The sequence below is a fragment of the Centroberyx gerrardi genome, chromosome 13, assembly GCF_048128805.1.
Source record: "Centroberyx gerrardi isolate f3 chromosome 13, fCenGer3.hap1.cur.20231027, whole genome shotgun sequence".
NCBI classification, from domain to species: Eukaryota; Metazoa; Chordata; class Actinopteri; order Beryciformes; family Berycidae; genus Centroberyx; species Centroberyx gerrardi.
In genome coordinates this window covers 17,882,934-17,908,517 of record NC_136009.1, presented here as the reverse complement: position 1 = coordinate 17,908,517, position 25,584 = coordinate 17,882,934, and the positions used below count along the sequence as shown (strand labels likewise).

General features: G+C 46.0%; 1 protein-coding gene across 1 annotated transcript in view; it reads right to left on the bottom strand.

Moving 5' to 3' along the window:
* Positions 1–23,775, bottom strand: part of phlpp1 (PH domain and leucine rich repeat protein phosphatase 1) — a 42,913-nt gene extending 19,138 nt beyond the window's left edge. The window contains exon 1 of the mRNA XM_071917010.2: positions 21,921–23,775. Coding sequence (XP_071773111.1) covers positions 21,921–23,565 — 1,645 coding nt within the window. The 5' untranslated portion in view covers positions 23,566–23,775. The remainder of the gene's footprint in view (positions 1–21,920) is intronic.
* Between the last annotated feature and the right edge of the window lie 1,809 nt (positions 23,776–25,584).

The window sequence follows — 25,584 nt, the reverse complement described above, 5'->3', positions numbered from 1 at the left end:
AAGAGGCAGTCTGGATCTACACACTTCAGTCTTAGACTTTGATCTCAACTTTCTCTTAATATTCTGGGTGATGCTTATGAATGTAGCCTAATTATTTTTGATACTGTTTTCAACTACTGGATTTTTTATTCTCGTTTATGACTAAATATGATGTATTTTGATATTGATCTTTGCATAGACTTATGGTATTGTTATGATGATCTTCTCTACTGACCTGTGGTCAGCCTGTGCTCTCAACACAGGTAGCCTAATTGACAGTGAGCTCCATCAACCTCACCTGTGTAGTTGAAACTGCTGACAGGTACTAGGAAATTTGAGTCCTGCCAGACATAACCCTCATGAAGGCAGCATGGACTGCTGAAACGTTGGTTTAAAAGATTTTTTGATGTCTAAATGAATCTATGAATCGGAGTTATGAGTGTGCGAAAACATTTTCTTTGTCATTGTTTTTATATCCACATATGTGCACGGTTGAATTCACCTTGTCCAAGAGGCACAGTTTTATCCAAACTACGGCAATCAGCATTTTTTAATCGACGCAATCACAGAGCAATGACCTTTCCTCTGTGTTATGGGATAGTCTTGTTTTCACAGCCCAATCAATAGCCTAGTCTGCAAAAGGACAATTGACTAAATACTGAGTGTGTAGCATACTACTGATGTTAAATGAGGAGTGTTGACCAGAACTCATGTTTGACTACAAGGGTGAGCTGTCCCAGCACAGTCAAACAGCGAATATCATGCATAACTAGAAGGCACTTGGTGGAGTGGAAACCTCTGCCAACGCTGAACAATTCTCAAACTCAGCCTCCGTTATGTTTGTTTATCGCTTGTCTTTCAGGTTGATTGTCAGAGAAAATAGCGTGTGAATGCAATGTTGTTAGCATCCACTTAGAAGTCCTGGATCCTGGACCTTCCCAACAGCACATTAATGCAGCGTAATAGTTATGTTTAAAAAACACACATCTAATGGCAGATATCCCAGATCCGGATCACCACTGAAATCTAATCAACTTATCCTTGAGCCAAGGGCTATCTGTCCACCAAATTTCATCCAAATTCATTTGTTACTTTGTGAGATATCACGCCAACAAACAGACAAACAGGCAGGGGTGAAAACACAACCTCCTTCCAACATGGTTGGCGGAGGTAACCAGCAGGAGCATATTGTCATGATTGAGCTTAGGAGGGGGTATGTGTTGCATTAGACAAATTATTCACAAGCTTTTAGCCTCAATATGTCACATGGGCATATTCTTACTATTTTTAGGCCTTTGTTGGAACATGCACTCTCCCACACAAGCATATGCACAAACACACGCACCCTACTCCTCCTCCTTCTCTCACTGACATACACACAAACACACGCACACGTACACACACGTACACTAATTCACACACGCTTGCTCGCTGACACAGTGACAGTGATTAACCGTCTCCATATGTGCATCCATCTAATTGTCCCCCTCAATGTTGATGGACCAAAACAGCAGCAGACTTTTTAAAAGGAGAACAATACAGGCAGCTTGAGTGGGCTGTTTCTGCGACGACAGAGGTCTGAATTAAAAGCGGCTGCTGCATGGGTGTTGGATCAGGAATTTACAACCATCTCACATGGACATGGAATGACTGGATGCAGCAAACCATTCAGACTGGCCATGGGAATGCTCAGTGGAGGAAACGGGGAGATGGGTGGGACTCCCACGTGAGCATCCTGTTTACAGGGGCGGGCTAGAAACAAGCAGGACCTCTTGGTAACCCTACAGTAGGGGGAGGAAGTTATAACAGACTTTGGCCTTCACACACCCATCTGACTTACTATATTCCAACTGTATTCCACCTACATCAGAAATATTTTGAGCAGCGATGGTTTTTAGTCACGGTGGCCAAACCATAACCTACTGGCGGTGCATAAGATCTGCATTTTAAAAATAACAGAAAGGCCTTGCAAGGTGGGTGTGTTGATGTGAAGAATTCCTAGACCTATGTACTATAGGAGTAGGAGTACTATGAAGTGTGTGTTGCTTACTGAGGATGGCTTCCTTCCCTTTCGCCGAGCTCAGGAAAAGACCATTTCCCCTCCACACTCAGCTCCAATACCCATGTGTACGCATTCCCTCACACACACACCCACACACACACGTGCACATAAGCAGACATGCACACACATGGACGACAGGGCCCAGCAGCAAGTTTTCTAAACTCAGGTTCAATGGTGAAGACTGTTCCTGCAGAGACATAAACATACTGCCAAATAGCCATAAACCCTAATGCCATAAACAGAGCAAGGTTTCACCTGCACCGGCAAACCATTTGAATTTATATACCCATAATGCCACCACAAGCCACTCCTTTTTCTACTGATAAACCATGATCATTTGCATTGGAAGGTGAGGATGTCTGCTCCAAAGAACATACCACCATTTTGACGGATCACAGAGAATTTCCCGGATTTGAACTTTCAAACAGACAAACTTGTACAGCCTGGAACAATTGCATGTATGTGCAATTGAGTGTATTGCAATGGCAAGACAAGGCAAGACAAAGAAAAACAAGACTAGGTCAAAATCTAGTATATGGCTGGACCGTGTATGGGTGTGCCACGTGCCACGGCCGACCAATGGTGTAACTAACTCCGCTGTAGACTGTTAATATACAGAACTAGAAGGGCACTCGGAGAGCGCAGACCTCCGCCAAGGCCAATAGTCCAGTCTTCTAGGATATGCAAATGTGCAAGCGCAACCAATATACGGATCCGCTCCAAAATTTAATGGGTTCTTCCTCGGCCCATGCTACACCCTTCCACAAAGTTTCACGAAAATCGGGCCAGTAGTTTTTCCGTAATGTTGCTGACAAACAGACAAACAAACAAACAAACAAACGGCACCGAATACATAACCTCCTTGGCGGAGGTAATAATAGTCCATACATCCATACTGATCTCCCTTCCAGCACGTCCCGTCTCCTCTCTCCGCCGCTGTCCTCTCCACCGTGCCCATGCCCGCATTGATCCTCCCGATCCAAGCCCCGGTCGCTCTGGTACCCATCGGTGCCGAAAACGCAGTTCGCCGGACACCCAGTGACGCATCGGCGTCGGGACCCCCGCCGAAATCTCGGCCGGATCACCGGGAACAAATCGGCACCCAGCTATCGGCACTGGCCGGAACCATGCCCCCGGGAAACTCTGGGAAGCGTCGGCAGTAAGCCCTCGGCACGCCGAAACCTCATGCTCGTGTGTCTCTCTCTCCGCTGACAGAACAGAGGGCTGTCAGGTGGACTGAGCTCGCGCATATGCATCGAAATAAACAGCGATATGATATAATTGTATAGATTCTACTTTAGCTTCAGTTAGCTTCAGCTTACATGCATGATATTGGTCAGCCTGCTTACTGTGTGGGAGAAACGGGCTCCCGATCTCAGCGGAGAAACAAGATGGCGGAGAAAACGAAACTTAAATTTCTGGCTCTGTGATCCTATGATGTGCCACGGCCGACCAATGGTGTAACTTCATCACTCAGTCAGTCAGTCACTCAGTCAGTCAGTCAGTGACAGACATTCGCGTTTATAGGGCTGGCCCCGCTGTTGCGGTCCAGCCAAAAATCTCCCATCTCACACTGTAGTCAATCGTAGGAGTAGGAAACTGACGCTATGCATTCTCAGTTCAATTTAAGACATTGTGTGTGTGAAACATTATAATTCCAGAATGTATGTGGCCGGTAGCCTGCTATTGATAGTGTGAAAGTACAAGAATACAGATATGTATATATATGCATGTTTATGGTGTATTTTTATAGGGACAGATACAACCACATGCATATGGGAAACAACTGCTGGTGGCTTTATATCAGTATTTTTAGCGACTGCTCCACTACTAGACCTTGGAGCAGACTAGTTCTCACATACATGGGGATTAGGTGCCCTTGCTCAGAGGCACTTCAGCAGCATTTGGGCACTGTCAGTACCAAGATCAAACCAGCAGACTACATAGCAGTCTCCCTGAACTGACTTGCCGCCCATGCTATCCATTCCGACAATGCTACGCTAGCACATATAAGCCTCCGGATCAGTACCCAAGGCCAACTTCTCTTCATCCATCTCCCCTTTAGCAGATCTAAGCCTCTTTATTCTGGTTCTTTTCAGTGATAACAAGGCCACTTCCCTCGTTAATCAGCCTGCCCTGTTAAACGCAACCTGACATCAGCGCACCTCCACTACAGGACTGGGCATGCCGTACCTTAGGGCACTGCTGACCCACATAAGTCACAGCAGAGCCCGAGCACGCACACACACATGCGCAGACACACACTCAAACACACACTCACTTATCCCCAGTGGGAAGCTCCTTACGTATATCAGTTAATGTTTCAGTTCTGTAGAGGGTCGGTGGCAGATGTGATGTACCGGATGGCTTCTTCCCAGCTTATAACAGGCTCCCATATCAGCTTTTTTCTGCTTCTTCTTTTGAGATTTATCTCCTCTGAAGCATCTTATTAAAGCTTAAAGCTCTCACTGCAAAGGAAGCATCTATAATAACTTGACACAAGGCACCCCAATGAATTATCAAACTAATCACCATATAATCTGTACCATGTTAGAGGCATTAACAGATAAAGAGAAAATTAGAGCTGAGGAAAGTCAGTGGAGAAAGGACATGGAAATAGATGTGAGCGGGAAAGAGAGAGCAAGGCCAGCTGTTACTCTGGGACACAAATAGCTCCACTGTCCTTCTGTTAAAAGACGCACACACACGCACGCACACGCACACAATGTCAAAATGCATCTACCTAAAGGTGTGTGTTTGCATGCAAGTGCGAGCCCGGTGTGTGCGTGTATGTGTGTGTGTATGTACAGGGAGAGGAGATCGGCCATTACGCTTCCCACATCTCATTGGCTGTGCCTCTTTGCCCAAATCACTCTAGTTCCTTATTTGTCTCTTTCTCATTCTGTCTGGATGACATGAGATGATTACTCAGATATAGAGTGACAAGGCGTGCTAAGCCAACTGCCTGCTCAGGCGGCGGTTGAAGAGCCTTGGTGGAGGTGGCAAGGGCCATCGCGGGTGACAAGCTGCCAGCTGCAGTCAACTAAGCACTCCACAACTGAGGATACTTTACCTCTCTACACCTTTCAGAACAACCCACATGTATGTACACAAGTGTGAACTACAAAGGAAAAATACGCTGCGGAGATTTTCAGGAAGGTCTCAAGGCCGTTTAGAGCCCACAAATCCACACTTTCACAGTTTTTGAAAGGAGTAATCCTTAATTAGTAGCTTCTTAATCCTTCAAACATCCTCTTTAACAGTTCCCAGATGTTTTCACACAAACGGGTCCGCAGCGAAGCTTTAGAAGGGGTTGCCTCCCCAGCCAGCCTCTGGGACTGAGGAGGTGTTGATGTGTGAAATGTGCCAAGCTGTTGAGCTTTGCGTAAAAGCGATAAGAGTATGAGGTATGTGTTTGCATGGGAAATAAGTGAGATATTCATGCATTATCGCCGTATGACATTACATTTACACATGTGCCTATATTCATGTCCGTGTGTTGTGGTCTTTTATTCAACTAACTAACCATACTGTCTTCACCTGTTAAAAGCCAAAATGGAGCAATCTAGTGAGTTTAATATTTTGACAGTTCTGGAAACTACTATGGTACTTTACCTTTACCTTTAAAATGAAACCTTTAGTTTCATTTTTCCCCATTCACTCCAGTTTATGTTTTACTAACCTTGACCCAATTGCAGTGAGTCTGTGAGAACTATTTTAATGCCAAGTCACCTCACAAGTGCAACACGGAAACACTGCAGCTGTCAAGGGTAAAATCATGATCAACAAATGACGCTATGTACACTCTGCAGGGAACGCTTGGACAGCACAACCAGCTGATGATCGGCTGACTAAAATGATACTGTTGCAAATGAATAGGCTGAGGGTTTATTCAACTGTCCCATGTTTAAATATTCCTTTTATATCCCTGTTTTATGTGAAGCACATTGTATTTGCCTTGTGTATGAAATGTGCTATATAAATAAAGTTTGCCTTGCCTTTAATTAATGAAACAAATATTATTAAATTGCTATGTAGATGGGTCATGCCACATTTGTGAATGCATGTGATTTTGAAAAGAGAGGCAGGGAAGGAATGGGGTTACATTAGATACAGAATTTTAATTATTTGTAAATTTGAATATATTCAAAAAAATTTCACTGTAAATTCAGGGAAAGGTGACAGCCCATGTGTGTGTGTGTGAGTGTGTACATGTGCATTTATTATTTTGTTCTCGAGAGAGTGCTGAGGAGTGCTCCCAATCCCTCTAGGCAAAGCTGAGTGACATTTTGCTTTGTGCTCCTGTCTATTGTCAGACAAACAACATCGCACATCCTTCAGCTTCAACCGCTCAGCCGAGCCGACGTTTTCTCTTCTCTTCCCTCTCCTGCTCTGCTCCGCTCCGAGCTGCTAATGCAGCATGGGAAGCGGGGACAGGGACAAGGGCTGAGGGAAAATATGTTGCCATGGCACAGGTGACCATGAAATGTCCCTCCAGTCCCACAGAGGGAATGGAGTGGATAATTAATATTTTGATGGATGCCCTGAAATTCTAATAGCTCATCTCTCTTTAGCTTGTCACCAAGGACGCAATCAGAGACAGAGACAGACACAGAAACACACACACACACACACACACACACACACACACAACACCAAATCCTCTCTGCACAGTTGGATGAAACACATTCTGAATCCAAATGAGGTCATAGCCTGCAATATCTTCCCCATCAAACCATTACCCTTTGCCCCTGGAGAGAAGGCGAGAGAACAGCCTTCTGCTATTAAAGGCATTGTACAACTCCAGATATCAGGTCAATGCAGTTCCGTCCACTGCCTGCGGGGGCAGCATGGGGCTGTGCAACGGCAACGGGACGGCCTGAGGGAGGAGCTGGAGAGTATTCTGTAATGCTGAATTATCTTTCTCTCACTCAGTTGCTCTCCGGTCACTTTATATTCTAGCATGAGTTAGCCTAACGCACAGCAGCGGGGACTCAATGCAACTCCCTTACAGATAAACGCACACGCGTTCAATATGCACACACACAAATCCCTCCCCCTCGCCTTCCCACGTGAGGTCATGTCAGCCTAATGTGAATCCATGTTGATGGGCTGCAGCGGGCGCAGATGCAGTGGATGTCTCAACACCATAATCACAACTCACACACTCGAGAGAGAGAGAGAGAGAATGAGGAAGTAGTGTGAGAAAGGCACCAGAAGTGATTTATAAATCAAGCTGTACGGCTTTTTGTTTTTTTTAACAAATGCCTTGTGTGCACCTGAGAGAAAGAAATAACAGCATTTTTGTAGAGGATCTGTCAACAGCACTGTCCTTCACACGCCACACTGCGCTGTAAACATGTCTTATCATGCAATACAATCAATAACCACTAACAATAGGCTCACCGGAGATGCAGAGGACAGAGGGGTGAATTGCGTACGAATGCTTAGCATCGCAGGTGTTAGTGGCGGTGTGTGTAAGAGAGGATTTTCCCCAGTGATTCCCTCTGTCAGTGGAGGAGTGGGATGTTGACGTAGATAGATGTGTGCTCCCCCCTCTCCTCTCCTCTCCTCTCCTCTCCTCTGCCTAGGCCGACTCCCGCTGCCTGCTGTTATGTAATGAGTGTGTGTTACGAAACCTTACATTGGAAACACGAGCCCTTTGATCAGCGAGCTCAGAGCCAGGGAGATTGCACACACACACACACACACACACAGAGTTCTGGGCATTGTTTTCACCCCTTGTTTGTGTGTGTGTGCAAATGCAAATGTTGTCACTGTAGTGTACCAAGTGTCTTTGTGTTTGTTCACGCATACAATATGCGCTCACGTGTGTGTGTGTGTGTTTGTGAGTGTACTACAAATTAATTGAATGCATGAATGTAAATCTGGGTGGAATTGCAAGGCTGTGAAAGTGTGCAGAGCCCCCATATGAATTATTTAGAATGTTTGTGGGTGAGCGGTGTGTAAAAAAATAAATAAATAAATAAAACCAAAAAAAAAATTATGAGGGTCCATGTTTGCGTGTTGCGGTGCAAGGCGCTGAGCTGGAGTGGAGAGGGAAATACAAGAGGAGATGGAGAGAAAGAGAGATGTATAGGATGGAAGAGTAGGACATAGATAGATAGATAGATAGATAGATAGATAGATAGATAGATAGATAGATGACAGACAGACAGGTAGGTCGACAGACAGAAGAGGTGCTGGCTACAGGCATATCCTGTCGCCTCTGGCTCAGACACTCATGAGAGGAGAGTGCTGTAAGGCGATGTGAGCCAAAGTCAGTCAGCTATAAGCCTCTGCATTAAGAGTGGCACAGACCAGAAAAATCGCTCCTTCTCACCCAGACGCTGCACCCTCTTAGAGCTCACTAAATTAAGTGTCGCGCATGGATAGGCACGAAAACGTAAAGGAGCACACACAGCCCTATGTTGGCAGATTCATCTAGACAAAAGCAAAGGGGTTTCTTCATCAGTGGAGATGCCACGAGACAAGCTATAGGGTCTATTTACTGAGGTAGAGCAGCCAAGCGGGCTTTCTGACAAGAGCTTGCATCACCTTGCGTTGGGCTAATTTCAAATGACGATAATGCATCATAGTTTTCTCTTTCTTCACTGTAAATGGGCTAAAAAAGGCTTTGATGTCGAGCGGCTGGTTGGATTTGTACCTCCTGTGAATGCCAAATAACTGGCCAGTAAAAGGCCAGGTTTATTTTTTGTCGAATCTATAACCCCGTGGAAGTAGATGGATGTAGATTCAGTTAAAATGCATAATATGCCTGTTCATCTGTATGCATGAGGGTGGCTATGCCGTGTTGGAAGATAATGAATTACCAGCCGACCGTGAATGCATGAGAGGTAAATGGAGGCTGCGCTTTCACACACAAAGTAAAGCAAGCCTGCACACGTGTGCACTGAGCTACTGTTGTGTGATAGTAAACTGGCAGCAAAGCCAGTTATGTAATGTGTCTCTAGCTTGCTTGCTGACACACACACACACACACACACATACACACAGGTCAAGGCTATGATCCTCAAGGTTTCAAGTGTGTGTGTGTGTGTGTGTGTGCATATTTTAGATGAATGAATGCTTCAGAGGACAGGGAATGTCTCCACTGAACTGAGGTTTCTTCAGTTTTCCTCCTTCTCTTCCACCATTGCTATATCTGTCCTCCTCTACAGCACCCACTCCCTATATAACTTGAGGCTTCACTATCTCTAGCTGTCATCCATCCTATGTCACATCCTCTCCAGCTTCCTCGGTCTTGCCGCTCATCTTTCTGGCCAGATTTAAACTATAGTTAAGAGTGGTGTTCTGTATCGGTCCTTGCAGGAAGCCAGCATTTCCAGCCCGGCCTATCTACAACCCGAACTCCCTCTCTTCCAGCCCTCTTTTGGGCGGCAGGGTGGCCTAGTGGTTAGAAAGACCGTCCTTCAACTGCGAGGACCTGGTTTCAAACCCCTATTGTGCTGTTCTGTGGCTGACCTTGCTCTCTGGCCTCCCTGTGAGAACTTCCCAACAGGGATCAATAAAGTAATACATTATTATTAGTGTCCTGTCCTGTCCAGCCCTCCTCAGCCTCTCCAGCCCCTGCGTGCACAGCTTCCTGTCCAGCCCAGCACGCCCGGCCCCGCCCTCCGCCCTCCACACGCCAGGCCCTGCAGTGTGTCCTCAGCACAGCCTGTGCCATCATGCTCAAGGATACAGTGTTGACAGCCATGGGTCACTGCAGCCCAGGCAGAGGGTAGCTCACACTCATGAATGATGCAGCACGCCCCTTTAGTCTTACAGCTCTCTCGCTAACACATGGAGACACATAATCAGGCTCGCAAACACACAAACACATAACAAACACATACAAACACACAATGACACAAAAACAGTATACAGCAAACCACAAAAAGCAGCCAAACACTGTATGGTAACGTACTGATAAATTTATGCTTATCTCATGATAAGATTTGATACACGATATGGGGTTCGCGATCCGATACAACCACAAGGTAATAAATAAATTCAATGACAACAAAGTCTGACTGTGCAGAATTAGCCTATTATTTCTGAGCCACAAATCTTTCTAGCAATGGCGCTGGCTTGCTAGAATGTAAACAAACAATTTAAAACTGTCAGATAGATGTCAGACAGATTCCAAATAATATACTGTAATTTGGATGGACAGCTTATGAAATTGTGATGGTCAAGCCGTCTCATTTGTGATTACTACAGCAGAATAAAATGGAGCTAATATCACGATTAATTTTTCTGCTCCATGATACGTATTGTCACATTTTTGAATCGCGATATATTGAATTCCGATATATCGTCCCATCCCTAATATATATATACAAGTATATATCCAACAAGGAGCTTTCACACTGGGCATGGAATGTGGCATACACCCTCACTATGAGCGTCACTTCTACCATATGAAAGTCTAGAACAAGGCTTCATCAATACACCACGCCATATGGACTCATTAGCATCTTAATGCTTGCACCAGGGAATATCATCTATGGATAGAATAGAACATATGGAGCATGAATGGGAAACATTGACCGCAAACACAACTCATACATAACTGCCATATTTCATGGCTCATGGCAACTCCTGCTGGAGCAGTTTTAATGTTGCTGGAGCGAGAACATGAACTTTTCGGTGAAGATGAGATGGTTAAAGTGACAGGGTTGCAAGTTCGCTCAGGCTGGAGAGATGAGAAAAAGACTTATTATACTGTTGTACCTTTTTAAGGGTTTACCCAAACCATGTAAAAAAGTTTCTCGAGCACACAGGGGATACATCTCATCTCAATTGTTCAGGACACCGGCTTCTCGACAGCAGCGTCACTGTGTCACTTTAGCCTCCGCATTCTGTCACTCAGCAGTTGTTAATGGCCTGTGTCCAGCAGCAGCCTGTCTCTACAGCGCTATATAGAGCCTAGATAAAGCACGGTGCCGTAGACCGTATGGGGAGAGCGTGTGAGACAGGGAGAGAGCGAGAGAGATGGACGTGAGGTATTGTTGTCTTAAGCACCAGTACATTAACCCCCCTCCTCCCAGACACAGAGGTTTAGGTTTACTCCACTAGCATTCAACCCCCCTGGGAAGTGCACTAGGGGAGGGTGAAATGCGAGAGCCAGGGATGAAGGGAGAGTAGTGATGAAGAAGCGGGATGACAACACCTCCCTCTGATCGCGAGGCTAAAGAGGCAAGATGAGGCCGCTAATTGGTAAGGCACCGAAGGTTTTGACGTTGCGCAAAAGGTTAGAGCTGACGGTGTGTGTGCACACACGCGCGGGTATATGTGTGTGTGTTTATGTGTATGTCGGTGATTAATTACCTTGCAGCGGCTCCCGCCTGTTTGTCGCCCTGGGTTTCCCTGTTCATTTGTACCACTGCATTAATAATGCCTGTCGCTGATAGAAATGGAGCTGGGACATTTTACATTCAGAGCTTGCCAGTCTCTGTCCCTCATTCTTTGTCACTCTCTTTGTCTTTCTCACAAGATCACACGTATACTCAGTCAATATTGCCTTTTTCCAAATGTGCTTTCTTAAGTGTCTCCCTCTCAAGCCAAACAGCCAAGCTGTCCATAATCAGTCCTTCAAAGAGTAACACCAGGTCAGTGTACCTTTAGGACGTAATGCTGACATAATAGGGACAATGAACTTCACTCTTACGACATCCCAGCATCTACAGTTGAATACAATGTGTCACACACACACACACAAGCCCATCACAGTCCCCCTCGCTGAACTGTAGTCAACTTATTTTGCCGCTGCAGCGCCTCCCAGCCCCTCTGTCTGTCTCTTCATATAATGTGATGAGGGTCGTGTGCGTGTGTGTGTACGTCAATCACTCAGTCAGTGGTGTCTGTCTAAATCAGTGACTGAGGGCATAATAAGTGAGCAGCAGCAGCAGGGTCAGATGTCTAAAGGTCAAAGGTGAGGACAGTGTGATGTTATGTGTCAGTCTGGGGCTTCTGTTAAGTCTAAGGTGGACAGAGGGCTGGTTACCGATGACCGAGGCAAGTCTTGTTACACTGTCTTTCCTGCACTGGAATTATCTCCAGACGTGTGCGGAAAAAAAAAATCTGTGATGCTCATTAGTTTTTATCATAGTTTTACATTACATTTCATAGTTTCACATATCCAACAATGTATGCTGAAGCTCCTTATGTGCATATATAACGGACACTCCTCGCTGATATTATTCCCAAAGAAACACACTGACTACTTTACATACATTTGTGCATTATGAAGAGATAAAGCAGTTTGTGTTAACAGGAACGTCCCTCTGTTACTGGGTCGATGCTCAAAAAAGCCTAGGTGTCAATCCAGCTACTCACTCAGCTTTCGGAAAAGGGGGAAGAGGACTGTGATAAACACAGTCAGGACAACTACACACATATTGCAATTAAGCAATTTATTTTGAGAAGATGACATGGCAGTTTTTGGTTTTGGCAGTGAACAGATTTGTTTTTATGTACTGCCTGCGCACTGAGCATGAGCTACCAATCAGGGAGTACATAGATCCCCCAGTGCATACAAGCAGATCTAAGTAGGCGGCAGCAACATTTTCATAGATGCAGTACTAGAATAGATTGCAGAGCAGCAGGTCTCAGCAATGGATTGCGCAGAGTGAGCAACAGACTGGGTGAGTACCAGAGTAGTATAATAGTCCACCCTATCGTGGAGAGTGTGTGTGATTGGTGTCATGGATATTCTGCTGGGCGGACCAAAGACTGCAGCCTGCTTGACGTTCCTGTCTGAACTTGCGTCGCTCATAAACAGGGACATGTAAAACTATTTAGGCTATCTGAAATCAAGTCTTACCCCTAGTTCCAAGTTGAGATACTTCTGTCAGAACATGTGAGCATTTTACCACCAATATGTGGTGGTATTTTGGCAAGTGGGTCAGTTCGGTGCGGGAAAGTACCGGACTTGCCTTGGAAGTGCAACAGCGAATTTTAATATCAGTTAACCCAGTGGAAAAGCAAAGAAAAGTTACTCTTCTAAACAAGAAGCTTATCAAACAGCAACACATGCTGTTGCTTTCACTTTGACAGTAAAGTTGGCCCGACTAATTCCAATGTTTTCCCATTCAGTCTAATGCATTATACGTGATGCTAGGAATCTCTGTGTTTATATTATCTGTGTTTTATGAGAATTAAATAATTGGCACCATTAATTGTAAAAATATTAGCGGCTGATCCAAAGTGAAAGGCAGTCAAGCCGGTTTCAGTTCCCAGTTGCCCTGGCTTAAGCCACAGACACACAGAGAGGTATCTTTGTTGTTGTTTGTATTTAACCTCTAATGACATTCATTATCAGAAGCTATGAAGGACTACTATGGCTTAGCGAAATCAGGCAATGAGCCGGGGGATGCTGCAGTCATCAAGTTGTTCCATGTTGTGAGGTACTTTATATTAAACAGTGCCATACTGATGTGTAGCATTCATCTGACAGAGACAAGTAAAGAGTGGAGAGCACTAAGGAGATGGTGTTGCAGAGCTGGCGTGGAAAGGAAGAGTACAAGCAATAAGAAAAAGGTAAATAGTAATTTTCATTGTTTCAAGTTCAATGACTCTCCTATCCCGTGAAGGATAAGAATATGGCATGGTAGGGTAATCTAATTTAAGATCTGCTGTTAGTGGGCAGCGGTTGCCTTTGGGCAGTTGAGAAGGAAGTTGCCCGTGAAGACAACAGCTATGGAGTCAGTTGTTCTTTAAACCCACAAAAGGACAACATTTAGACGGGCCAGAGAGTAATCAGACCCCAGATCTGTGGTTAAAGCTACAATCAGTCCAGTTCAGAGCAGAGAGAAAGGAGAGAGAGAGTGAGAGGAAGAGAGAGGAAGGCTTTCACACAAGAAGAGAGAGGAGGGGCAGAGCGAGAATTAAAGGGCTGTGCTCTCTTGATGATGCACATGGACTGAAGGAGTGAATGAATGAGATTCTGATGTTGTTGCACATTCCCCTGGCCCCACGTGCTCGCTTTTTCTTTCTTCTCTTTTCGCCCTTTCCTTTCTTTTGTTTTGTTTAAAATTTAACGAGGTCTGGAACAGTGGAGGGCTGAAGCGGGCATCCGGGGTGTTTTGGCTCAGCTTCATGTCACATGCAGGGGCCATGTGAACACAGTGGCACTGAGAGAGGGGGGTGGGGGGGTGGGGTGGGGGGGGTAAGAGAACAGAGAGAGGGATAGTGAGAGAAAGAACTAAAGAGGGGAAGTCTTTAACCAGAGGGACTGGGATGCAGCGAGAGCTCGGGAAGAATTGAGTGGTAGTAGAGTGAGAGATAATAGAACAACTGTATTAATGAGAGACACCACAATAGAGACAACAAGTGGAGACAAAGAGGAAGATTGGCAGGCAGAGAATAAGAGAGCGGAAGAGAACAGAGAAATAAAATGGGAAGGGGGGAGAGAGGGCAAGAGGGAGAGAGACAGAGAGAGAGAGCGAGCGAGCTTCCTGGTGTGGCAGGTGACAGCTCCTCTTTTCCCAGGGCCTGGGTAATTATCAAAGTGCACATGCAGCTTAAAGGAAACAAGAAACACGCAAACTACCGTGTTAATGATTGAGACTGAGGCTACACATGGGGGGGGGGGGGGGGTGGCTGCTGGATCCTGGGTTCTCTGTCCTGGGGCAACTGTGCTGCTGTATCTGGGCCTAAAACTGGGCTTTTTGCTTGGCAGATGTAGCCCTTGTAAACACTGTATCACTGTAACACCTTGTAACACTGACAATGCACTAATGATTTGTAATTGTTACATTTATGAGAATGATGTACCGTGGATCCACTAACAGCCACAGTGAACCTGTGGATTAACTATTGGTATGCAACCAAACTGTTGACAGAAGCTTGTGACTGTGTCCTTCCATTTGTGTGTGAAGCCTCTCTGTAAAAAGATACATTGGCCAATGAGGAACTAGCAGCTTTGTACTACTGCATTTTTTGAAGGAGCTGAACTTTAAACTAGGTCATTTGATATCAACAACTCTGCCCCTTTCTATTAGAGCACAGTCCATAGAAACAAGCTCAGCTCCACCCAAACACACCTTATCTAGCTTTGTCCAGATTCTGCTAACAGTTTGGTAATGTTTTGAATTCCATTCATACAATGAACTTTGCGAGTGGTTATCAAGCAAAACACTTATCTATTTAGTCCTGTATTTCCACCCGGCAGGAAGACGCCTCTGTAAAAACAAAATCTCCAAATAGACAACTGCCCCACAAAGAACATCGAGCTGATCCTACCCGTCCGCAATTCCAAAACGTGTGTGTTTAGGAACTGAAATCCTAAACACAATCCGAAATGACCTCTCCGGGGACGCAGGCTTGGTAGAACGAATCAGTTCAAGCGCCAGTGGAGCGATGGCATTTAAGGACCTTGCATCTGGGAATTGACACAGTTCTGTCCTGTAGTACTCCAGCAGGCAAGCAGGCAGCATGTTCCCTAATCAGAGTTTGGGGCCGCTTTAATGCTGAGAGTTGCAGATGTTGTCGGGTATTAGGCTGTGCTGCTGGTGATCAAAGCTGGGGAGAGTGAACCCCTGCTGGCCTACTTCTAATCCCCCCTCCTGCATGTGGTGAAGGCAGGGGCTGGGGCTCAGCTCAGGGACAGTCAGCCTACTCCTTGGCCCCTGTGAAGGAAGACCCTTTCACTGCCAGTGCTCACACAAGCACCGCCCGCTCCAGCCCTCCGAGGCTTCTCGGGAGCATTCGGCAAGGGCAGTTTGACAGACAGCTGAGAAGGCAGGCCGTCCCCATAGGGCAGAAAAGCTCCTGCCCTCCCCCACCCCCTTCCCCAATTCCCCATCTCAAAACGAGCCGGCAGCAAGACAGGAGTGACATATCAGCATGACATTCTTTAGCCTAGATTCAGTTGCTTACCACAAAGCAATGTTGACTTCAATTGCATGCCCTTCTGTCTCTTTCCCCACTATCTTCCGCAAGGGGCACAAACAAACACAACTGCACACCAAAGGATGCACACTCTCCCTCTTCTTTTTCAGAAAGGCTCACAAACTGACAGACAAGACAGTGAGAGAGAGGAGTTGGACCTGTAGAAATAGGTAACTGTACAGGGAAAAAAAGCAATGAGCTGTTTGTGTTTTTTTTTGTTTTTTTTTAAATAAAGACAATGATAAGGGTGACCAGTAATCCTTGGACGGGGATGAAGAAAAAAGCAGAAAGCTAGGGAGAGATAAAGAGATATGGAAAGATAAATGGAAACTGTCAGATGGTGTGAGGGAGGAGGAGATGAGAGGAAAGATAGCGAGAGGAGAGGGAGGGGGACCGATCATGGGAGAAATTGAGAGAGGGAGGAAGATTCGGCGAGAGAGAAGAGGAGGGAGGGAGGATGTCAGCCAAGAAGGCAATCTATATTGGACAGAAAGCAGTTCCCCTGGCTGTAACTGCTTGGAGCTGACACCGCCATCCTCTCAACGTCTCCCTTACTGGACACACACGTGCGCATCCTCAGAGATGCATGCATCTAGCTCAGGACTGAGACTGTATGGCCGCATTCCAGCAAAGACCGCCGCTACACGTGTGGCTCGCATGTGAAGAGACATAAAGAACATACTAAATCCATTGTTTAATAGCCCCCTTGCTCGCTTTTATCGCTTTTTTATTTACGCATAGTACGCGCAGGCACATGCATATTAGATTTGAGCTCTGGAACGTGTGAAATCTGATTACACAATTACATAATGACTCAGCAGCAATGGGCCATTTAGGAAGACCATCAGCTGTCAGGTGATGACATGGATGTGAGGAGGGATGATGCAGCCTAGTGCCTCACTGCTGCAAACTTCTCCCAGGAGTGTTTTACATTCATTAAGATGCAGCGATCTTGATAAACTAAACAGATTAAAGTAACACTGACACCTCAGTCAGTAAAATATCCTAATTTGAATTGACAAAAGGCCCGCTAACTACGCCCCTGGGAGGGCTCCTCATATTGTTACTAAGACAACCAATGAGTGACCATGCAAAAAAAAAAGTGGCAAAAATAGGCAAACTGTTCTCCTTTTGCCTTCGGAAATGTTTTCGTGAAGATGCGAGTGTGAGTGTGGGACCAATCTGGTGTGCTGAGTGTATGACAGCGATGTGGCAAGACAGAGCGAGCGGTTCTCTGCTTAATGGCTGCCACAGAGCCTGCTTCAGAAAGCTGGGAGCTTCATTAAGCCTTTAAACCCTGCAGAGTCCTTTAAGTCATCACGCCACCAGCCACTGCCTCCTCAGAGAATGCCTGAGGTAAGAGTGGAAAGACACGGTCCTGAAATCTGATTCCTCCAAGCTTTCAGATCAATCGAACTGGTATTATCTTCAAACATTTTCAATCTGTTGACATGAATGTGTCTACATGGAATATAGATGGTCATGTAAATATCAGTGGGATTTAGGGTTCTTCCATTACTCCTGATCCACTGTCTTTGTTGTGGTTTTTCCCTACTTTATAATTTTACTTGCTTTAATCATAACCTTTCATTTGAGAAATATGGTAACAATTAATTGTACATAATCGTACATTGCTATTTTATGTTTCCATGATTAATAATCAAGTAATTCAGCGATATTGAGTTTGTTATATTTTCAATTCTCCTGAAAGTCCTGGTGTGGTATATCAAGCTCTTCCATTACACGTGACCAATCACAACCTTTGAATGCGCAATGTGCACTCACGTCAGCAGAATGAAAGTTAAGATGGAGAAGCAGGCAGCTCTGGTCGTGGGAAAGAAAGAGGGAAATCTTACATAGACTATCTTTGGAAAAGGGTAGCGACGAGCAAAGTGGAAAAGAATGAATCAGAGAGGAAAATCCTTCTCCCGAGTCTGCACATGAAAACGTTTTAGTTCCTAAAAGGTGGATCATTCATCATTCACCCGTCATCCGGAGATGCTTCGGTTCTAAACCAGATGACGACAAAACAAGTACAGATTCTGTGCAAAGCTTGCCTTAGGGTTCTAGCTGTGTCCCAAAGTAATAAAGCAGTAATTCATTATTTGAATTCTGTAAATAAGGATTACAATAAGAGTAAGACAGTGAGAGTGAAAACAAGATGTCTTAGCTGCTGCTACTCTGAGAAATACTGCACTGAAAAAAGTGAAAATATATGTTTTGGTGCAAAAGTGCAATAAAATAATTTTGTTTCCTGAACTCGAGACAAATAATCATGATTAATAATAGTGATCACAATATTTCGCAAAAAAATCAGGATTATCATTTTTGCCATAATCATGCAGCCCTATAACAATTCCAAAGCAGGCATATGTTACACATTTGTTGTGTAAAAACAGCACCATTAGTTGAAACTTTTCATTCATCAGTTCTGCATGAATGATTCTTCCTGCCAAGTGAACCTCGCTGGTAGCACATGCTGAAAACAACACGTGAATTACCTGGAAATTGGGTGCAACATGCTGAAACTGTTATCGACCCTGACTTTGTTTCACAGAGGCTTCATCTATAAACCTGAGTGGAGCTGAAAAGAATTAGTACCTAGGTGGTTTTCGGGCCAGTATATGCCAGTGGTCATTAATTTCAGTCATAAAGCAGTCCGAATCTAAACACCAATTTAGTTTTACAAGAAATTGCTTTTAAAAAATAAACATCTCAACAAAGTGTGAGTAAAGACATCACAAAAAGCGGCGGTTATGCTGAAGTGCATCCTGGCCTGGATGAGAGTGTTTGCAAAGCTGAGTAGCCTAATGAATCTAAATAATTTAGTGTGGAGCTTTGGTTTGGTAAAGAACTCTGGGTCCTCCGCCTCTAGGGAAGCCCTGTGCCAGTGCGTGTTAGGGTTCAGTATGCCATTTCCTTTTCTTGCAAGTCTGTACTGTCTCTCTCTCTCTCTGTCACACACACACACACACACACACACACAACCTCTGGGCAAGGGAACAGTGCCATCCACGCAGGGGGCAGCTGCATTAGTCGTGCTGAGGCTCTCCTGTCTCCTAGGGAAGGCTCTGGGCTCACAGCAGAAGCCCTGTCACTGTGGCCACAGAGAGACACTGGCCAATGAGCAGTGCTTTCTCCTGAATGGGCAAGTGAGTCATTGCTATGACTCAGTAAAGTCATGCAAACCTGTTAGAACCGAGCCTCTTGAGGCACTGCTGAATTATATCTCATTTAGAGCTATGGCATTTGGGGCTTTTAAGCTGGAGAATGCGCACATGATTAGATATTGTGTATGTTTGTTACTCTTCTTCCTTGTACTCAAACTCTAATAGAGTCTGTGGCAAGAACCAAGGTTTATTGCTGGCTAGGCATTATAAGAGGCTCCTGTGTGGGCAGCTCTGAAAGGATCACTCGTCAGCCTGCCAAAGAGGACAGCGGCCCTTTGATCTAGGCGGCCTGCTGTACATGTGTATGTGTGTGTGTTTGTGCGTCTACTGGGGCAGAGTGAGTTCTCTCATCTGGCCACTGCGGAGTGTGTGCACTCCAAGCATGACCTGACCCCTTCAAACTAGTCAAACTGGCCTCTGCATTGTCCATAGGATTTGGCAAGGTGCATCATGGTAATTCTGCAACTTAACAGCCTCTTCCCCATCATTCTCCTGCTTCCCCTAATCATGTAAAGTGCTGAGGGTTATTAAAGATACAGTTTACCAGTAGCATACTTATTTAACATTATATCTAGCCCAAAAAATTGCACAACAGGCCTATTGAACTATTGAGCCATAAATAAGAGATTAGATATTGGACTTCCTGTAACAGAGACCGCGCTGCATGCACAAGCATACAAAGGCCTTTAGTGTGACAGAGGTCTACAGTAGTGGCAGCTGCGCCTGAGAGTCAGCCAGCCAGTCAGCTGAGGCTGGCCCGTCCCCTATCTCCACTATCTGGGCGGGACAACCATTCAAAGTCAGCGCAACATGTGTCAGCATGGTGTCCCCCCGTCCGACAACCCCACAACCCCCTCCCTCCACTTCCTCCCCAGCAGACGTGCCTGACATTCTAGAGGAGCCAGCGTACATTCCGCACATGCTTCCATCGCATAAGGGGGAGGCGGAAGAGGGGGCGGGGTAGGACACAAGGGCATCAGCACTGCTTCTACTTTACAATGTTTGTGTCTGCGTGTGTGTATGAGAGTACTCTTCGATGCCCTTCTTTATGTGGGTAAAAGAGAATTAGACGTTATGTGCGGCTGTGGCCTGGGTGTTGAGGGGTGGTGGCGGAGGGGCCTGGAGAGAGCTCAGGTGACCACAGTTAAGCTGTCTCACATGGGATGTGGAGGTGTTGGCCTCAGAGGAGCATCAGGGCTTCTGTTGCCCGCCTTTAGCGGCTGCTGCTGCTGCCGCCGCTGCTGCTGGCTGAGCTCAGCTGACTGCACAAGCTCACGTGGGACACAGGCTCGTGGAGCACGCATTCGCTTTTCCATAGACGCACACCCATCCACATGAGCCAAGTGTACATGCTCACTCAGCCTGTCATATGAAGCTATCTAAATGAACTCATTCTAGTAGCCCCTCAAGCCAGCCAGTCTTTCAACGGCACAATAGGTCATGGAGCGCATGTGACTGTGAAGGTGAATGGGACCACATGTAGCCATTTTCAGCTTTGTATTGAGTGACCTCTGGTTCAACAGCCTCTCAGGACAGGAAGTTGGGGAACGTTACAGCCTCTCTCTCTCTGTGTACATCAGGTGTGCCAAAAATGTAATATTCACCTTCACATTGAAAGACCTTTGTCTGGCAGGAGTGTGTCCTACAGACACAGAGACACACAGTTTTACCAATCAGCCCCCCCCCTTCCCATCTCACTTCCCTCAGCAGCGACAGCAATAGCAGCAGTGGAGGCAGTGGTGTGGTGAATAAAAGGGCTTCCTGAGCTTTGGAGGGGCACACTAACCCAGCTTGGCAGGCAGTTAGTTAGTGTGACAGTAGCCGTGCTGGATGCCAAGAGGACAGGCTCTGCGCAGCATCTCAATGACCAGAATTCACTGAGTCCACAGAGCTGGGGTTTATGGTCCCCCCAGCCATCCCTCTCCCACCCCTCCTCTCCATCCACCCACACAGGCATTCAGCCTTTTCATTAGGATGATAATGGGGCAAAAGCCGGAACAGGCCCCATGTCTGAGCACCATAAGTTGTGGCGATGGCTTTGTGACGATGTCATGCGTGTCCATGGGAGCAGAGCGTGCTGCTACGGTCCAACAAAGATAGTCAAGGCCGGGAGAGGGAAAAAACAGTGCTGAAAATCTAAAGGATGTCCCCGAGGCAAGGTAGATCAGGCAAACCAATGGCCTTTAGCCCACAACCTCACTCTAGCCCATTCATGCCAGGACACATAGTTAAACCTGAACATGGTAAACCACAACTGTGAAGCAGGCTTAGGCTACTACTCTTTTCAACTTGCGTTCTCAGTGCCTACTGTGTCTACCAGCAATGATCTTGATGATCACGCTTTATGTCAGTGCTGCTGCACTCATCTCACCTGACAACATTCACAACCAACGCGGACATAAGAACAGGAATATGTGTCCTGTTCTTTTTAATCCTTAGGAGAAATTACACTTACATTACACTTTGACTTCATGCTGTTGCCTTTGTGCAGCCAAAGCGTCAAATTAAGAAACAGGACTTACTCTCCTGTAAAACTACAGGACCTGCTGTATAAACAAAAAAATAAAGTATGTGTTGAACTGCTCTGTTAGTACAATAGCTTAACGTGCACCTGCATGAATGCACCTGCCTCATTCTCTGATACAGGTAGACTACCTGTTACAAATGCTACAAATTGTGGAAGCTTGCAGTCCAAAATAAGTTACGTAGTTTGCAAAAAGGGCCTTAATGTCCTAGAACAAGCAGAGGCCTGGACCATGATACCATGTCATAACATCAGAATGCATCATTTCAACAAGTGAATATTTTACCTGCATAGAAACGTAACAGGGAGCCAATTTCTGTGTTCATCCCTTCCTCTTGAACTCGCCATGGGTCCTTAAATCCAAGCTTAAAGAGAAAGTCACTCTGGATCTGGAGAGGCCTCTCATCTGGCCCGAGCCTCCTGACAGCTTCGCCATGCAATTGAACATAGAGTGTGGGGCTGAAATCACATGCATCTCCGTTCTGGTCGGCTGTCGACCCCGATTTTACAGCATCTTGGCAACTGTCGGGATCTTGGATGTCAGGTGTATTACCTGTAGAACAGGCTCTTGACAATGAGCTTGCACTACTGCTGGGTGGCAGGCTGCCCAGACTGTGAGGTTTGAGTCTGTTATCCGGCCCCATATTGTTTGTTATGTCGTTTAAATGTCCTGCGTTGCAGTGCTTGTAGTTGGCAGTGACAGCACTGATGCCATTGGAGTGATGCTGGGGGATAGGGTCAATGCTTGTGCTTGACGTAGGACAATCGAGCTCCAATTCGTCCGAGGAACTGCCATAAGTGTCGTGGCCCTCTGTGGCACTGTCAAATGTGGGGCTGAGGATGGACGCCTCTGTGCCCAGGATCATGTCATCACTCAGGGAGTCCCTGTGCTCGCTGAGCCGGGCCCCGGAGCTGAGGTCGTCAAACGCACTGCTCTCCACATCTGAACCAGAATTTAATCCATAGCTGTCTACGCCGTTCCTCTGCTCCGAATCATCATCATTGGGAGTATCCAGATTAGAATTAGAATTTAAATCTGACAATGAACAGGTTATGTTATCTTGTGACTCTGAGTCTGGGGTAAAAAGTTTTGCATCAATGTCCTGTTGCTTTTGCCTTTCATCAGCATTCTCCATGAGCAGCAGTCTCAATCTGTCACTTGGCTGGCCCGACAGGCCGCCCCTTAATTCTGTGGATTCCAAGGAAGTCAAATGGTTGCATTTTATACTTCCGTCTTCATTCACCTTGCATTGATTATCACTGAATTCATACTTCACATTGCAGTTGCCATTTTGGTCAGTAATGGGGCTATCTTTACAAAATATACGCAGAACGGAGCCCGACTTACTGCAGAGTTTACTCAGACGGAGCGCCATCTCGCCGGCCGTGGTGTCCATCGTGCAAAGAACCGGCCTGGGATATGAGGGCGTCAGTCTATCGTGGACATGTATGGAGCCCCTGTGGAGATCAGCACGCACCCACTCTCGATCAGAGGGCTGCAGCTGCATGTTCTGTCGGTGTTTCAACAGTGTCTTCCTGTCCAGACTCCGGGTATGTAAAGACGCAGAGGAGAGGGCCGAGTTCATCTTGGCGCTGCAGGCGGCGGTGACAGCTGAGGTGGCGGTGGCTGCAGCTGCGGCGGAGAGGTTCCTCTTCAAGCGCCTCCGTCTCAACAGGAGAGAGTTGGAGTTGCTAGATAAGCCCCGGCCATTAGACGCGATACTTTTATTTGACGCACTAGATCCCACCGTAGAGGCAGCATGAGGAAGGCTATTCCCGTTCCTTGCATCTACGCGGGAGGTTACCAAATGTCCACCGCCATCATCCGCTGGAGTCCCCCGGGCGACAGACAGTCCGCTGGGCTTCTTTATTAACTTGGTCGCGCCTCCATCCGACGCGCCATCCTCAGTGACAGCCTGCACACTTTCCATCTCTGCGAATGAAAAGTAGCCTACACTAAATAGATAACGGTGCGCACTTGGCTACACATCCAACCGCTACATTTAAAAGCCCGAATGTGGTCCCAACGTTGTAAATGTCCGCCAACTGGGCGGTGTTGCTTACTTATCCCACCAGTAGTCATTCACTTCTTGCCTTCGTTCCCCTGTCGGAGTCTCCTCCGCCGCTCCAAAAAAAACATTTTCCCGATTAAATTCTCTGGGAAGAGGCAGGACGCGTAGGGACAGATCAGGGCGGAGACGTGACTGTGCGTCTCATTTGGACCAAAATACTATGCTAGAATATGAAATGAACGTCGGCCGACCTCTTACGCAAATACTGACTGCTATATATTCATGAGGAGGACACAAGATGGGGTCGCTAACAACAACGCATTGCATTGTGGGAGGTGTATTGCGTGAACGCGCATGCTGCAGTCGCGGCTGTGGAACAACCTGATGTTCAAAAATACATTTCCCAGTCAGAGTTGACTCCGCTCCAGTAGACAGAGGCGCTGTACAATGAGAGGCGTAAACCCAGAGGCAGCCACATAGGCACATCCCCTTATCAATGTGCTGTAGTCACATACCTCAGCTACCTGTGTGCGTCCATAAAGTGTGCGTGTATTGGCCTTTGCGTTGCCCAGTGTGCGTCTGGGCAACGCAACAAGAAAATTACCTAATTGCAATACTTTGCCAGGTGTTTAGTGCTGAATAATGATTGGCCAACACAATTTATCATGGGAAACACTCATAGTTAACTGTTGAATATGGGCACTGAAGACAAACCTTTCAACCTTTCATTCCTTCATTCGTGACCCATATGGATTAGGCATTTGAAATCTACAACTCGATTTTTTTCTTAAATTCATTTCAATTGTAGGCCTATAGTTTCCAATTCAACTGCTTGGAAATGTCGGGCTATACGCTGTAATTATTTTAGACTAGTGGTGACGAGGCAAATAACTTCAGCACCATCTCATCAGGACGCCATTTCACAAGGCCATGCCGACCGGCACAGTCTGCTCTTATTCTATTGTATTTTTCGCCATCTAGTGGAGTTGTATAAGCCACAACGGTTGACCCAAACTTTCCCTTGTGAAGAAGCCACAAGTAAGCTTTAGATGGACCATGGATTTTCATTACATAAGACTGCGTTGAAAGGAAACCCATCCAATTTTTGTTGTTGGATATGACTTGGTACAGAGTCATGTAGGCCTACCTGTCTAGGTGTGGAGGTACTGGCTGGGGGGAGTGAAACATAACCAAAGTCATCATTCTCTTATTGTGCTAACGTCCAGGGATTAAAATAATGAAACTGCTGGATACCCACTGGAACCCCTTCAAGGACCCCTGATGGTCCCCAGACCGCACTTTTGGTACCACTGACATAAATACTAGGCAGGTGCTGAGTACAACAGTGTTGCCAGTCTACACTTGAGCTCAGGGTTTCTAATTTACTAAACAATCAAATAGTTTAACTTGATCATATAATATTTTTCGAACCTTTAAGTCAATATGCAGCCTTAACTTGTGAACCAGGATGTGGCCTAAGTGCATCAAAGTATCACATTTTTAATCAGTGGTATGTAGGCTATAGGAAATCATTGGAGCCATTAAGTCCAACTTATGCTTCACTGGCCCTCCATAAAGGAAAGTGCTCTTTTGGGGAATATATATATATATTTTTAAAACCAACATTAAAAGTGCTTTCAGATCCCATGTATTTTGGTATAATAAAGAGTGACTATACTTTGGATGGGAAAATACATTTCTTAGCTTAAATTTTTTGTGATACTTTATTGATTCCTGAAGGAGAAATTTGTCTTTCCACTTTCCCCTCCACAGGGACTCAGAGTGCAGGTCAGCTGGAGAACAGCACAGAGCTGGTAGGGTTCAGCATCTTGCTCAAAGACACTACAGCAGGGCAGACACATCACAGGAGCTTGAACCCTTCAGGCTGAAGGACAGCCTCCCTTATCACCAAGTTAGCCTGCTGCATTTGAGCCTCCT